Source organism: Mytilus trossulus, chromosome 1 (assembly GCF_036588685.1).
Source record: "Mytilus trossulus isolate FHL-02 chromosome 1, PNRI_Mtr1.1.1.hap1, whole genome shotgun sequence".
Taxonomy (NCBI): domain Eukaryota; kingdom Metazoa; phylum Mollusca; class Bivalvia; order Mytilida; family Mytilidae; genus Mytilus; species Mytilus trossulus.
This window is the reverse complement of record NC_086373.1, coordinates 94401405-94418717: the sequence shown is the minus strand read 5'-3', so window position 1 is coordinate 94418717 and position 17313 is coordinate 94401405. Positions and strand designations below refer to the sequence as shown.

At 29.8% G+C, this 17313-nt stretch overlaps 1 protein-coding gene across 4 annotated transcripts in view; it reads left to right on the top strand.

Moving 5' to 3' along the window:
• The window catches only part of LOC134691370 (F-box and leucine-rich repeat protein 13-like), a 33732-nt gene that overhangs the window by 5426 nt on the left and 10993 nt on the right, over nt 1-17313 (top strand). For 2 of the 4 annotated variants that reach the window (XM_063551905.1, XM_063551897.1), the window contains 6 exons: nt 6721-6788; nt 7691-7811; nt 8794-8827; nt 9470-9579; nt 15165-15266; nt 15586-15684. In XM_063551905.1, coding sequence (XP_063407975.1) covers nt 6721-6788; nt 7691-7811; nt 8794-8827; nt 9470-9579; nt 15165-15266; nt 15586-15684 — 534 coding nt within the window. Of the gene's footprint in view, nt 1-232; nt 323-1858; nt 1904-6720; nt 6789-7690; nt 7812-8793; nt 8828-9469; nt 9580-15164; nt 15267-15585; nt 15685-17313 lie in introns of all 4 variants that reach the window. The other 2 variants (XM_063551888.1, XM_063551880.1) reach the window with 2 other exon arrangements.

Here is a 17313-nt window from a genome sequence, read left to right as displayed (position 1 = left end):
AAAAGTAGTGATAATTTTTAAACATTTTCAGTTAAATTTTACATCTAATTTCATTCAGTAACTAGTCTTTCACATGAACATTTATTTGCAGACTTAAGCAAGCTAATTCCGCTAATAACTTCCCTCACATATATCTACACTGGATTATTTTTCAGCGCACACCACCATATTCCATGACCTTGCTTATCAATAATAGATCTATGCTAACCAACTTAACCTTTAATACTTTTAGGACTTTATAGATATACCAATCAACATTCAGAAAGGTGTTGGATATTTCGGTGGTCGATTCGATGGATTGACGAAAAACAAGATAATTTGGGTAGAAAAATGTGCATGTGCTTTCTACATGTGCTACACACTATGGTGTGATTTCACTCTAATGTTCAGCTGGGTTTTTCTTGTTTCTAACTCTTGTATATTTTATGTAGTCTTTCCAGCTCTTTCATATTACTTATTTCATTTTCAGCATCTAAAAATCAAATATTTAAAAGGTGATCATTGTTTAGCTGATTGACTCAATATCTTTATATATTTGTTTGAATCCAGTGGGTTTAAGAGTTTCTGTATCAGTTACATTTTTGTAAAAATAAAGAAAACTATTTTCAGGAAGGGAGGTCAAAACATAAATATTATTCTTTATATCACTTAGTAAAATTAAAAATTAAAATGGGGAATGCATCAAAGACCTGACCATAGAGCAGACAACAGCTGTACTGATTTTTTAACCAACCACTCTTTAGAGAAGCTGGAAAATGGTGTAATTTGTAATTTTTGATCCTCAGTTCATATAATGCCCAAGAACCTCAGCTTTTCAAAAGACACATACATTCTTTGTGGCTGGTTATCTGTATCTAAATATTCCCTTTTTGCCACCAAGTCATGAGAACATAAACCTGAATCCTCTAATTCTGACTTTTTAAAATTTTACCATATCCAGGCAGTCAGTTGTTGTTGGTTTAGAATACCAGAGAGAATCACTGACCTTCAGCAATAAAAATGGCAATCCTAAGCATTTAAAATTAATGTCAAATGCATCTGTCATGTGCTGGATTTAAACATTTAACTTATTGTTAACAAACTGGTGATACTTTTGGTGTATTACTTAGACCACTCAGGCACTGGAAACCCACTCCTAAAAAAACCCAACACCAAACATGAAAGATGAAGATAGTAGTCTTTATTTTCCACTACTTTGCAATTAGATTTTTTTATGTCCCCAATATTTATTTTTCATTTGACAATAACTTCACATTAGACTTCATTTCATAAAGTTTTAAATTGTTGTTGCATATCAGTGCTATGGTTTTGGTGCCTGCCACATGCTCTACATGTATATGTCTTTTATGAGCATGAGCAATATATGTCTTTGTCTATAATTTTAACAAATGTATATGTGCTATAAATATTTTTCAGTGGAAGGTCCAAAGGAGGGGGGGGGGGGGGTCCGAGGGTTGTAACCTCACTTTTTTTTTTACAATTGATGCTTTTGAATGGGGATACTGTGGATTCATTATTTTTCGTTGGATACCAATTTTGGTGGGTTTCGTGGTTAGAGGTGAAGCACGAATTCAAATGTCCCACGAACAACATATTTGCAATAGGATTTGTATACAGAGATTGGCTGAACCACGAATTCAAATATCCACGAATATGCAAGTTTTTAGCAATCCACGAAAATGGATACCCACGAAAATAAATGCATCCACAGTAGATAGTTACATTGTAGAACCCCTTCTTTTATAATACCTGGATTTGTCCCTAGTTTTTAATTTGATTTCAACAATGGTTTTGTATAAATGGTACTCTACAAACAAAATTGTATAACAAAACATAGATTGCCTTTGTTTAATTTCAGCAAATAGTAGAATGGCCAATTTTCCCAAAACCTACAGATGGTCAGGTAGTGCACAAAGGGGGATTTATTTTTTTTAATTTGTTCAAAAGTTCTTCTTGTTGATTTGTGTTACTTTTACTTATGTTTGACATTTTGAAGTTGATGATGTTTGGTTGTTTTTTTATACTTTTGTTTGATATTTTGAAGTTGATTGTGTTTTTTTACATGTTTTGTTTTTCATTATGTATTTTTCAATTTTTATTGCAATTTAGGTTATCAGAATTTAAATTACTGGATATAAATTTAAATGTTTGAACCAATTTAATCATTTTGGTCTCTTGTGGTCAGTTGTCACATTGGCAATCATACCACATCTTTTTTTTAAATTAAAAAAAAAGGGGGGGGGTTATAACTGGTTCAGTGAACACTGTGGTATTCCCTAAAATGCTTTATACCTTTAAAAGCTATAGGTTTGTTTAAACAAGAATATTAAGACTTACCCTAGTGCTTTTTATGTGCCCTTGTTATAAATATGAAAACACTTTTTAGCAAAAGAGATAAATAATGCATCTCATTAAATTCACTGCCAGCAAGCAAAAATCAACCAGCCAAATTAAAATTTTCAAATCAAGGAGGAATGACAAAGTTTTATAGATAATGGAAAACCATGTATAAATGGAGGTACAAATGTGTATTACAAAATAAAAGGTTTACAAATACTGAGTTGTAGTGTGATAAAGGATCATAGTATAAGGACATACTTATTATTTTACAGCAGTATGATGATCCAGCTTACAAGGCAGTATTGGCCTGGGTTAAGAGTGTAGGCCTGGTAATATTTAGAGCTATTGTTGTTTTTGATGGTGGTTTTCTGTTGGTAGAATTCGAGTAGGTAGAGCTATGTTTCTTTGAAAAGTGTTTTTTTTTTGCTGTTGTTAGCTTTGGTTTTTGCATTTTATAGGGTTTTCTTGGATTTTCTTGATTTATTATCTATTTAGAAGTTAGGTAGCTTTTCTTCAATTAGAGGTATTTTAAATCCAATCTGTGTATAAACCCATATTGTTAAACTTAAATGGTATTCAAAGTTTTAGCATACAGGGAAATTAATTTACCCAAGGTTTTTAATGGACACTTTTCAACCACTAAGATGATAACTTCCTTTTATAAAATATATCAGTGTTTAATTTAGATGGATTTTGAAATGTTACAGGCAAGTATTACAAGTGTGAGATCCGAGTGAATTAACTCCCCTGGCAGTTTACATTAGACTGTATTATCTAGATTTGCTTAAAAATCTTCCCCTGAGGTAACCAGTAGAAGGGACAAATAAAAAAACTGTGCTTAGGTATACATGTACTCCTATCAAATAATTACAAATTTATAAATTATTTTCTAATAAAATTGAGAATGGAAATGGGGAATGTGTCAAAGAGACAACAACCCGACCCTAGAACAGACAACAGCAGAAGCTCACCAACAGGTTGATCTCCAATGCAGCGAGAAATTCTGGCACCTGTAGGCGTTCTTCATCTGGCCCCTAAGCAAATATATATACTAGTTTAGTGATAATGAATGCCATACTAAACTCCAAATTGTACACAAGGAACTAAAATTAAAAATTATACGTTTTCAGTTGTGTTATTTTGGTATAAACTCTATTACCCATGATGCAAAGGTTTTCTTTTTTCATATCTGATATTAGAATTTTCTATAAATATTGAGCATATATTATGCACAGTGAAATCCTTTGAAATTACTTTCAGACATATAAAAAAAGTCAAATGATAATGCATAGCTTCATATCGCATGGTTCATTGTAGGAAAGCAGTTTTACGTACACCAATCAATTTGACAAAAAAAACTTCCTTTAATTGTCTTTTGGGGGGGATACTTTTGTATTTTGCTTGATTGCTCTTTGTTCAGGTTTGTCTGATTTGATGAAATGCTGCTTGCACAATGTTACAGTTAAGGTTTGATGTGAGCAGGCAGGTCAATGTTTGCATAGACTTCTTGATTGATATGATGTGATCATGTTTCTAAAGTAAGAGAATAGACCACTTTTGAGTTCATCCGTCACCGGCAAAAACTCGTCAATTATGCACGCCTTTATGACGTCATTTACCAGATAGAGGGGCTCGCCTGTATCCCTGCACTATTTACGTTCATCAAGCGTCTTAGTGATCGTCTTTGTGCAGGATAAACTAGAAATAATGGTTGCTCTGTAGGTACTTACTGACAATTCCCTAATGACAGCAGTGTTGATTGTCTATTTTCAGAATTCAATTTGCTGAATAATTCGTACAAAATAGAATTATAATTTTCCAACCACTCCCTCAACATTGTAGGGAAGTGATGACGCCCCTAAACGCACAGATGACGGTGATAAAGGCGCGTATAATTGACAAGTTTTTTCCAGTGACGGATGAACTCGAAAGTGGTCTATTATATGTTTATTTCTGTATAAAAATACATCATCATTAACAAAAAAACTGGCCCTTATGATTATTTTGAAAACAAGGCAGATAGGATTCCAAGAGAAAAGGGACAGTGTGATATGATTATTGTCTAGTATAATAGTATTAAATATACAATGTTTACATCAGTTGGTTTCTGTTATGAAATAGAATTGCTGATTGCAGAATAGATATAGGGAATATAAAATATACATGTATTTGCATGATGACCCTGATTTTATTTTTTTATATATATCAGTGTATATGCTTGAAACAATATATAAGCATGATATAATATTCTCAGATATATATTAAATTCAGTGCTTATCTCTTTCCATTGGAAAAAGTGTTCAAAAACTGTGTTTTTTTATTTAAGAACAGAAACATATAAACAAAAGTTGCCTTTAAAACTAGTTGAATGTTTTTAGGCCTTTGATTTTTCAGAAGAATCTGAAAACAAATTGGTAAATGGCGAGAAGATAGATAATTTGGTCCAGATCATGTTGGTTTTCCTCCCTTAATCAATAATTGATCTGCAGTTGGGTTTTTTTACCACAAACTTAAAAAAGTACAGCTACAATCTAATTCTGATGAATTTTCATATCCTGACTTATGGAGTGGATGGTGTTCTGTTAATGCTTTTGTCAGTCTGATTAGACTACTTGAAGTTTTCTTTTCAGAACAATTGATGTTGTTTATCTACAACTTTTATGTTTAAGTTTCTTTTCTCAACTTAAGAAGGTGACTGACTAAATTTAATATTTATCCTTACTCAGAGGTTATCAATTTTTAGTTGTTTTTTTTTTTTATACCTGTGCATTCTCAATTCTTAACACAGTACAGTTTTTGAAGACAATAACCACAAGAGTGTATACATATATATACAATATAAGGGAGACAACTTATGCTACACCAATACACAGTTTCTCTCCACACTTTTCTCCATTTCTCCAGCTGAACATTTTTATCTGTGTGCATGGAGAAGGTTTTGTTATATATGAGATGACACAGATTGCATGTCACTCAGATTAGTATATCGTTACAATGCATGGACTAATTTACATTGTAACAGATGCTGCAGCCATAACTGAAATTGTCATCAATTTAAAAAAAAAAAAATTGTGTAAAGAATTGTAAATTTTAGTTGAAGCTTACAATTTCATATCAAATGAATTTTGGGATAATCATTATACAAATCATCAAGTTCATCTTTTAGCTCATATTACACTGTCATATATATTTTAAAAAAGAATCACTGCGTCTTATCATAATCATATTCATATTATTTTACATTTGCAAAACATGTATAAATCATGCATTTGTCATGGGGGCATTAGAGGAGAAATTTTAGAAATGAGAAAAAAGTGACAATTTCATCATCTAAACTCAATGCATAGCCTAAATTGATTAATTTATTAGATAAAGCTTTAGACAGCTATTGAATTAAGAATATACTCACTTGCAACTTCCTTAACTTCTGCAGGTATCACATCCACTTCAATGTTACATTTGTCATTGAAAAATAGAAAGACTTCCTCCCAGTAGAAACCACTATCTAAGTTGTACAAAAAATAATGAGAAGTTCTCATATCGTTGTCCAGATTTAGAACATCTTTTTTAAAAATCCATAGTTTCTGTATAATGTCTTTCGGATGAAAGTTTTTTTCTTTCTTCTTAATGAATTAAATGAAGAAACACCATATTTGCTATTTATTGCCCACCTGTGTAATTGAAGTGAGGTAACAAATTCTGATTTCAATGTCCATTTATCAGGAAAACCTTTTTTATTTTATGATTGACAGTACAAAAATCCATTTGTTTTATTTAAAAAACAGAAATTTCCACCCAACATATCATTTACGGATTACTTCAGTTCATTTATCAATATCATACTAGAAATGTGAAGTGCATTGTAAACGAATAAAGAAAATAAGAATGTTTGAACCCATTTCTTATTAGTATTATCACATGGCTAGTGGAGGAGACAGTGTTATATCTTAGTAATGATTGAAAACTACTCAATTTTGGAGGGAAGAATAGTGTTTTATTTTATTTTCATCTTAATATGTTATTTTCTTTTATTGACTGTTGGTAACGTATATTAAGAACAGATGCACAATGATTTTTTAAATTTCAAACCTCATTGAATATGTATCGAATAGTATGTATTAGAATATTTTTTCCTACTTTAATTTCATGCTGAATGAATGCAAAATCTTTGTAGATTGCTTTTGATGATTTGTAAATTTATAATTTATTTCTTTTTTGTATTTTGCGTTAACTTTCATAAATGTAAATACAAAGAACTTAATACTTCAGAATAAGGTAAAGAAATTATTGTACTTCTATATTTCATTTTCATCATTTACATACATCATATTCTTTTTTTTGCTGTTACTTGAAATTATTTGAAATTATTTGTTATTTCAGCCTTCCCCAGAAATGTACCACATGGCGTACCAGCATTACAACACTTTCCTGAAGAATATGTGCTACAGGTAAGGGGCTATACTTTCTTACTTTATACAAATTTTGTGCAAACTGTGTACCTTGTTACCATCGAACAAAAACAGAATTCTAGTTTGGTAAAAACGGCCTATAGAAACTTGTAAGTACAAATGCCACTGTCTCTTTTTCATCCAATCCTATAGAAACTTGTAAGTACTTGCCACTGTCTCTTTTTCATCCAATCCTATAGAAACTTGTAAGTACTTGCCACTGTCTCTTTTTCATCCAATCCTATAGAAACCTGTAAGTACTTGCCACTGTCTCTTTTTCATCCAATCCTATAGAAACTTTTAAGTACTTGCCACTGTCTCTTTTTCATCTAATCCTATAGAAACCTGTAAGTACTTGCCACTGTCTCTTTTTCATCCAATCCTATAGAAACCTGTAAGTACTTGCCACTGTCTCTTTTTCATCCAATCCTATAGAAACTTTTAAGTACTTGCCACTGTCTCTTTTTCATCCAATCCTATAGAAACTTTTAAGTACTTGCCACTGTCTCTTTTTCATCCAATCATTCATTGCAGAAATAGATGACCATATTCATACTTTGGGCTACACATCAATTCAATTATAAGCAGTCACAAATTAGGAAACGTAAGAGTCATGCGAGTATCTGTCTCATGTTAAATGTCATTCTGCAAAATGTTTATATTATTTTACTAATGATTCTTGTTGATTTTACCCCATTTTTTTCTTTCGTATTCATTTATATACATAACTGAAACTACTGAGAAATTTGTGAAAATAGTTGGAAGCATAAAATGAAGAGACAAAGCAGCATATACTATCTTTAACCTATTTCTGAATATAATATGTTGTGTATGAAGGATATATATTAATTTTCATGAGTGATAAACTGTTCTATTAGTAAATGTGTGATTAATATTTCCAGAGCTTGGTTGCAGTACTATTTGAACAAAAAGTTAAAGAAGACAAATGTATCTGGGAAAATGTTGAAGGCATCAAATCATCATTCACAGAGACTTATGAAGGAACATTTTGTTGTTTGGAAGGTAATGGAGATCAGAGATGATCAATGTTTACAAAATATTCTGCAAAAGCTCTGAAGTTGAGCTTTTATGAAAAAAAGGATGTGGTACGATTGCCAATGAGACAGTTACTCTTCCCCAGAGACCAAATGACAGAAATTAACAACTAAAGGTCACCTTACAGCCTTCAAGAATGGGCAGAGTCCAAAGTGCAAACACAGTTAGCTATAAAAGACATGAAAGGGCCCAAAATGTCAAATGTAAAAAATTTCAAGCAAGAAGACTAACAGCCTAATTTAAATACAAAATAATTAAGGTAATAAAAATATGTAACACAGCTAGAAATAACAAAAACTGAATTACAGGCTCCTGACTGTGGACAGGCTGCATGTTTAGGCTCACTTTTAAGTTAAATGTACCACTAGACATTCAGCAACCAACAATCAATTTTGTAAAAAGTAAACTTCAAAAGGCAGTGGTAACATGACAAACAAACACTCATTAAAATTTACATTAATTTAAGTTCAAAATGTATAATGGTGTACAAATATTATAACATTGGTTTCATTTTCCTATGGCTATTCTGGTATTACAAGATATAATTTGGTTGAAATGCATTTATAGTAATTAACAATTAAGGAGAGATAACTACGTAATTTCCCGTAATTCAAACCAAAAGATATCTAGAGATTTCTCAAATTACCAGACACGGACATGAAAGGCCTACCATTTCTTATTGAGGATGAGGCAAATTTCAAATAGGATGGTTAAGTTGGTGGGTTTTTGTCAGACATGTTTTGAAAATCCTTCTTAATTGCCTGATTCTTGCAAAGACTGGTACTTAATTATAACATAACTAGATGTTATGTTAAAACAGATCCTATATTACAAGATTTGATAATTTTTCATGTTAAATTATTATTTTTGAAATTTTTGATGCAGGATGTTGAGAGATTTTGATCTGATTATTTATTTATAATAATCATCTTTCTTTCTTTTTTTACAGGAATGGTTGAGATATAGAAAAGGATGCCAAGCTAGTAAGTTTTATGTTGAAATATTTTATTATTATTTAGAAACATCAGTGACTTAATCAGTTATCGAGTTACTGAATAACTGATACATTTAACTTATAAAATTCAATATAATGGATATGAATTTATTATTCTTGCTTTGATGTCCAATAAGAATTGTTTAATCTTGAAAATAGATTAGATCTTAAATATATACAAACAGTCACATTTTTCATCTGGAAATGTTCTTTTTATAAAATTTTATGACTTCCGAATTCACACGAAAAGTTTTTTAATGTCTGATATTAAAGTTTGCCGCAGGAACACCCAAATGACAACATACTGTTTCATGTATATGCAAATGTCTAAATCAATGAGTCGCAGAATTTTCTATTAAAAAAATGTGTAACATAAAAAAAAGGTTTTACAACTCGTGAGAAACAGAAATTGGTTAATATCAACTTGCCACAAGCTAAAGAGTTTATTATTACAATGCATATTGAAATTAAATGATTTTTCTGTATATTGTCTCAAATCATTAAAGAAAAAGAAGCCACCACCAAATCTCATGCAATAAGATATATATCCACTCTGAACAGTTAAATTTTAAATATTTAAAGCACTCTACGTTTTGAATTTGTCACTAATTTTTATTTTCTAACATTACAGTGTTTTTCCAAGTAATCCAAAAAGTTTGGCATTTAGCTATAGCTCGAGTTATATTTAACGAATGGAAAATAACCACAGAACAAGCTAAGAACCAAAGAGAATATTTTGAGGTAAAGTAGAAAACATGATCTGTATTTTTTAGATGTGTTTCACAGAGCTTTAGACAGAAAATATAGAATTTTGTTCACATCACTGAAATAATATATACAGTAATTATATAATTTTGTTTTTTTCCTGTTTTGGTTTTGTATTTTAATTTCATTTTTTTAATGGATTTGTTTCATGGTTTGATGATTAAGGAGATCAAACAGAAAGCTATCTTGCTTATAACGGTGCATCAAAACAAAGAGAAAATGCATAGAAAAGTTATAATACATTACACACCTTCTACTTTACTGTGGATTCATTATTATTCGTTGGATACCAATTTTTCTAGGGTTTCGTGGGTACAGGTGAACCACAAAATCAAATGTTCAACGAAATGCATATTTTTAATAGGCTTTGTATACAGAGAAGGTCAAAACCATGAAATAAAACATCCACGAATATGCAAGTTTTCAACCATTCATGAAAATTGGTACCCATGAAAATAAATGAATCCACAGTAGTTATATTTAAAGTCAATGTAATAAAAAAAAAATAGCTATTCATAAAAATCTATCATGGAAAAATATTCAAATTAATACTGATAATCCACTAATGCTATACACTCATATGCGAAGAAATGTGTTGTTCAGTCAACCATTAAATATTTTTAGATATTTGGATTCTAAAGGTACATGTAGTTATTCTATAAATAATATTTCCCTTTTTGAGATTGGTAAAAAACAAGTTAGATAAATTCAAAGATTTCTGATTTCAGAAGGAAATCATAGTTAACATGAATCAAAGCTCTTTCTATGTTTTTCTATGCATGTGCTCTTTTAATTTGCATCAAGAAACTTATCAGGAAAAGATCATGGGTAGTGGAATACAACACATCAAGTTAAACTTAGATAGCTTTGATTTTGTTTTTTTAAATAGGAAAAATTCACACAAAGGAGTAGGTCCGGTAAGACCCCTTTTTGGCCCCAAAATATAACAGTTTTACAAAATTGTTAAAATGTAAACTTTTAGTTATTTATTGAACAGTTGAATGCTTCTGCTACATAAATATTGGCTGTTTTTGACAATACAATGCACAAATATCTGGTTGTAGACTACTTGTAGTACCATTAAGTCATGCTAAATTACTGAAATCTTCAAAATTCTATCATTTTAGTTTTCCGTGTAAAACGAAAGTGGCCGCATTCGTGTTCATCCTTAATATTGAAATGTAAGTTGTATGTTATGATAATACATAACATATATAAAGGTTGTGGATGAACACGGATGCGGCCACTTTCATTTTTGACAAATACCATCTGAAAAGTGACGTTTTTTGGCAAATTTGAGAGATTTTTCATATTTGAGCTTGAATCGGATCGTACTAAATTAGTTAAAATCTTTCACAAAAACTAATTGTATTAAGTGAAATAGACACTTTTAAAAGTGTTTAAAAAGTGGTCAAAATCTTTCATCAGATGAAACTGAAATTTGAGGCCAAAATGAGTCCTTACCGGACTTACTCCTTTGATGAGTATAAGTTTGCTTTAAAAGGAGATTCAGGTAAATTAAAAAAGATAAAATAATTCCAGTTTAATGAAAGTCACCAACATTATAAGTTTAGAAACAAGCTTAAAACTAGTTTTGTTGTTTATTATTGAAGGAAATAATGAAATTGAGAAACTTGCCTATATTGTTTTCTTTGCTAAATTATTTTTATTTATTTCACAGAATAAACTGGTTAGTACCACACATCTTGTGGCATTTGGGATTCTTTGTTATAACGTTTCTGTAGTGATTTTTAATGGTGGTTATAACACAAATTTTACAATGGATTTTGTAGTGTGTAACACAATATTTAATTGATATCATTTCTGTTAGATTATCTGTATGTCATAATTATCAGCTTTTTTTCTGCTGTTTAATAATAACTCATACAACATCTGAATTCTTTAATATTACTAAATGGCTTAAGATAAGAACAAAATTATTTCCAGAGCATAATGAAGGTAAAATCAAATGAGAGAATGAAAGAATCATCAGTAAAGTTGTCTCCCCTTTTGAAAAGCAGATCAAGATATCTATATAAATAGTTCTTTCACTTAAATAAAATCACAATTTATGCTTGTTTTAAACACTGTAAGGGATGACCAGATTCTTTGAAATAAATTAATATCAATTGAGGGTTTGTTGTCTCAAAATTTAAATAATATTCATATTAGAGAATACAATATGACTTTCACAAAAGATCCAGGTCTATAAAACTAATGATAGTTTTTTTTCTTTCATTCTCTTAAAAGTTCATAAGTTAGTTTTTTACTACAGTTTATATTTTTCAATTCTTGTTGATATGTGATTTACAGACTCTTTGCATTCAGCCATTAGCATTTTATAATCATGTTGATAATAAAAATAAAGCAATATTTAATTTAGAATTAACCCTAATTTCTTTTATTCTTTTTCTTATAAATGTTTTAAATTCTTGTACATAAAATTGTCTAATTTTAATACTAACAGTTATTGCAAAGTGTTCACTTTGAACTTGATTTTGCATTGCTTTTTCAATTGTTAATAAGCAGTGAATGAATTTGTTTCAAAGGAGCAGGAAATCACCTCAAAGATTACATGAACAAAAGTCTTTCAGTTTGAAAATTAATATACTTGGCAACTCAGTTATTTTTTTGTAAAAAGCTTTTTCAAATTTATATATCAGTTGACAGTATTGAATTTTCAGAAATATTGAAAAGGTTTAAATCAATGCATACACATTGATTTAGGTGATAGATAACAGCCATAAATTCTCAATGTAACTTTGAAAGCAAGTGTCATTGTTACGTTTGTTTTTTCCAATATCATTTATCTGATAAGAAGTTCATGGAAACAGCCCATATGAAAGAAATAACCAGATATTTCTAGATCATAAGAACTTTAGAAGTAGATACTAAATGGTCAATCTTGAAACTTAAGATTTTATATACAAATTCATGAAAAGGCAATTATTATTGTTGTTGTCATTTTTGTTGAGCCTACAACATTTATGTTGTAAAAGCGAGACATATCCATCCTAGATTCAGACTCAGACATTGGTGATGTCAACATTTAGGTTAATTTGTGGTTGAGGATTTTTAGACAATAATAATTATGACAAAATACAATATCCAGAGCTTAATTTTCATTTTTCTGTATTTCACTGATAAATGGTCTTGGATTGTTTTACAGTTAACAAGTAGATACAGTTTGTGGTTGAATTTTGTTACTTATCAATAATAATGATAATGATAATATATAATTCATAATGATAATGATAATATAATATATAATTCATAATGATAATAATGATAATGATAATATAATATATAATTCATAATGATAATAATGAATCTTTATTTACTTGTTTTAAGATTAACAGATAATTTATGCAGCAAACTCCTGAACAATTTTTTTCTTTTTTCATTTTCATTATTTTTCTGATAGGTTGACTTAGTTTTTTTAACAGTTAACATTTACAGAGAGTGTGGCCTTGTGTTTAATGTTTTTGACATGATAAATTTGTGAACCTTCATTGATTGTTAGGAAACTTGAACAGACACTAATCTTCATGACCAAAAATGGCATCAAAAGAAAAAAAATGAAATTTTTAAGTCAACATTACACTTTGACACTGACAGTAGCATTTGCATGCAAGAAACAGGATTCTGTTGAACCCCTTACAATATTTTTATGTTGTTTGTATATGATAAATTTTACCTTACCGGGATTGGCATGATTGGCTACAAATTTAAGTCACTTTTTGTTTAAGTAAGTCTTGACAGGCTTCAAAACTAAGGACACATTTTGTGTAAGAAAAGAGCATTCCATTGTTTTAAAGAGTCAATACTGACAAGAGTTCATATGATATTGTCATGTAGTCATATAAGCCTGACTTGATCGGTTGAATTTATTAGGTAATATGTTCAGTTGAACTTTGCACTGCAGTATTTATTTTTTGTTTTTATACTAACTTTTCACCAGCTGTATGTTTTTGTTGATTTTGCTTTATTTTTGTTATTGTTTTTGTTTAAAGATCAGATTATGGGTAAATATTGTTACTCTCCTTGCACATATGCACATATGTCTTGAGTAGTGTGGATTTGAATTTGGTTTTTAACTTTATTAGAACTGCTATCTGATTTCAATTTTTGTGGCAATATTTCCCAAAATAACCAATATAATAATGGTACAAATACTAAAACAAAATTGAAAACATAAAACTCTTTCTCATCTAAAGCCCATGTTTACAAATAGTCATATATATGATATATTGTCTATCTGACATCTAACTCTGTGTTCCCAATTTTATTATTTGAGGTTTCCAGAATATACTTGTTTTCTTTAACTCCTCTGCAGTCTAATGTTTGAAAAACTTAAGATAGACAATAAAGAGAAAAATTAGGTGTTAAGGTAAAAAGTAAAAAACAGGAAAACATAGTAAGAGGGGGAAAAGTGAGGGCATTAGGTCTTAAAATGCATGAATAAAATTGTTTAAGTTTAAACCAAAGAAATCCCATAAGAGTAAGTAAAGAATTGTAGGGTTTCTGTATGTCAATTTGATTAAATAAAAAGTTGTGATAGGATCGCTATATTCAAACGTCGAAATTATTTTAAGGGGGTTGGAGAAAAATAACTCTAAATTATGAAGTAAAATAAAGTTGTAAAAAATACACACTTCATTGAAATTAGACTATGAAAATTTGAAATGATAAGAGTTCCAAAATGTGTTCATTTTCATACAGCATGTTTTGTCCATCTTGCTATATAGCTTCATATATAGCATGACACTTTACTAATAATATTCTTTACACATGAGTCTTGCATGATATTTGGCATAGCTTGTTAATGCCAGAAATAAAGCATTGCTTTAAAGTATCAATCTAACTGCAAAGTTAAGTACAGCAACTCTTTCCACAAAAAATTTTATGAGAAAAATACTCATAAGTCATTAACATTTTAGAATTACTTACATTTGTTTTTTGTCATAAGAATTTTTGTGAGAAGAACCCAAGGTTTGTCACATTAAAAACTTTATCAAAGAAGTATTCCCAATGTCCAATGGAAGATGTTGATACTTCATACTTAGTAGAACCTCTAAATTATTTTAAGCAAGTACCTGCTTGACTTTTTCAGCATAGTTGGAATGGCTCTGAGCAGTCTATGACTATTAATAGCAATAGATAGGGTTTTGAAGATGTTATGTTCTGTATAATAATATTTATTTTCTTAGTAGCAGCCATGGAATACTTTTTACAGGTTTTAGTTGAGATATTGAGGTAAAGGGATTTTTTGCGTAGTTTCTATAATGGTACAGTTGTGTTTCAATAAATCCTCTTTAGTGGTATAAAACTTTTCAAAGATATGGTTATATTTTTTAAAACTAATTCTAGCCCAGACCTTTAATATGGATAAAGAGTTTATGGTTTAAATAGTAAAAATTAAATTATTATTTGTATAATGAATAAAAAAAATGACCATACAACTTAAGATAATTTCATTGTTAGGTGTATTTCAAAATCAAAACTCTTATATTACTGCTATTTTAAGAATATTAACTAACACAGGTGTTTAATTTTTTTAGAGGCTAGAAAGGGGAGAGAATCTGAATGATGAAGATGGATTTGGATCAACTGGTGATGCCAGAGACAGTATTTCTTGGCTGGACAGAAGTGTGGCAGTCAGGGTAAGTAATAGAGATTATTTAAGAGAAAGGGCAATAAGACCATTATCTGTCCCCAAAAATAGAGCAAAGTGAAAAGTTACCATACTTGTACAGACTTGTACTAATTACACTATTAGGTACAATGTGTTCAAAAAATAAAAAAAAATAAGATATTTTGTTTCTGAGTGAGTTAGCTGTCTTTTTAAGAATTTGTGTTTGCAATGTTTACATGATGCTGACCATTACTTGATTTTAGAATGCATTCAGTATGTGAATAAGTCAAGCTTTCTTACCTGTTTGCAACTATACTCCTATGTTATCAATGTTTTTTCTTCTTCAGATATTTAAAAATGTGGATATAGCTGATCTATCAAGATGTTCCAGAGTTTGTAGATCATGGAAAGTTATCATTACCAACAGCAGTGCCATTTGGAACAGAGTAAGTACATTGTTGATGCCACCAACAAGAGAAGATTATTGTAAATAGTATATACATTAAAATGAGGATAATAAGACTTGAGAATTACAAAACTACTATGGTACATACCATTTAGAAATATCTATCTTGCTGTAAACATATTAGTCTTCAGTCAAAGATCAGAAATGTAAAGAAAAAAAAAGACAATAAAACTAGAAACAAAAAATACATGGAGTTGTTCTCATCAGGACAGGATGGACATATGAACATTTTTGTCGAGCCTTCGACTTTAGTCGAAAAAGCGAGACTAAGCGATCCTACATTCCGTCGTCGTCGACGGCGTCAACAAATATTCACTCTGTGGTTAAAGTTTTTGAAATTTTAATAACTTTCTTAAACTATACTGGATTTCTACCAAACTTTGACAGAAGCTTGTTTATGATCATAAGATAGTATCCAGAATTAAATTTTGTAAAAATAAAATTCCATTTTTTCTGTATTTTACTATAAATGAACTTAGTTTTTTCTGCGGGGAAACAAATATTCACTCTGTGGTTAAAGTTTTTGAAATTTTAATGACTTTCTTAAACTATACTGGATTTCTACCAAACTTTGACAGAAGCTTGTTTATGATCATAAGATAATATCCAGAATTAAATTTTGTAAAAATAAAATTCCAATTTTTCTGTATTTTACTATAAATGGACTTAGTTTTTTCTGCGGGGAAACAAAACATTCACTCTGTGGTTAAAGTTTTTAGAATTTTAATAACTTTCTCCAACTATCCTGGGTTTGTACCAAACTTGGACAGAAGCTTGTTTATGATCATAAGATAGTATCCAGAAGTAAATTTTGTAAAAATAAAATTCCATTTTTTCTGTATTTTACTATAAATGGACTTAGTTTTTTTCTGCGGGGAAACATTACATTCACTCTGTGGTTAAAGTTTTTAGAATTTTAATAACTTTCTCCAACTATCCTGGGTTTGTACCAAACTTGGACAGAAGCTTGTTTTTGATCATAAGATAGTATCCAGAAGTAAATTTTGTAAAAATAAAATTCCATTTTTTCCATATTTTACTTTTAAATGGACTTAGTTTTTCTGCGGGGAACCATTACATTCACTCTGTGGTTAAAGTTTTTAAAATTTTCATAACTTTCTTAAACTATCCTGGGTTTGTACCAAATTTAGACAGAAGCTTATTTATGATCATAAGATTGTATCCAGAAGTAAAGTTTGTAAAAAGATTACTCCGTTTTTTCTGTAATTTACTTTTAAATGGACTTAGATTTTCTTACAATCATAAAAAAGTAACAAGAGGAATATTTTTATTGATTTTTTTCCTCATTGTTGTTGAGCCTGCGATTTACAGCAAAAATAGGCGAGACACTGGGTTCCGCGGAACCCTTACAAATTTTTAATAGTTATTAGTGAATACCAGTAGTACCATATGAACCAAAATTGTGATTAATTTAAAGGGAGGCTTAGCTTATCGTTCAAAATGTTCAAGCGTCAAGAAGAACCCCAGTAGAAGAGTATTTCGTCAAACATACTAATTTTTTACTATATTTTGGAAATGTGTCTCATAAAGATCAACCCTATATTGCTTTTTCCTCATTTGAAAAAAATGAATTGGTTTTAAAAAAATG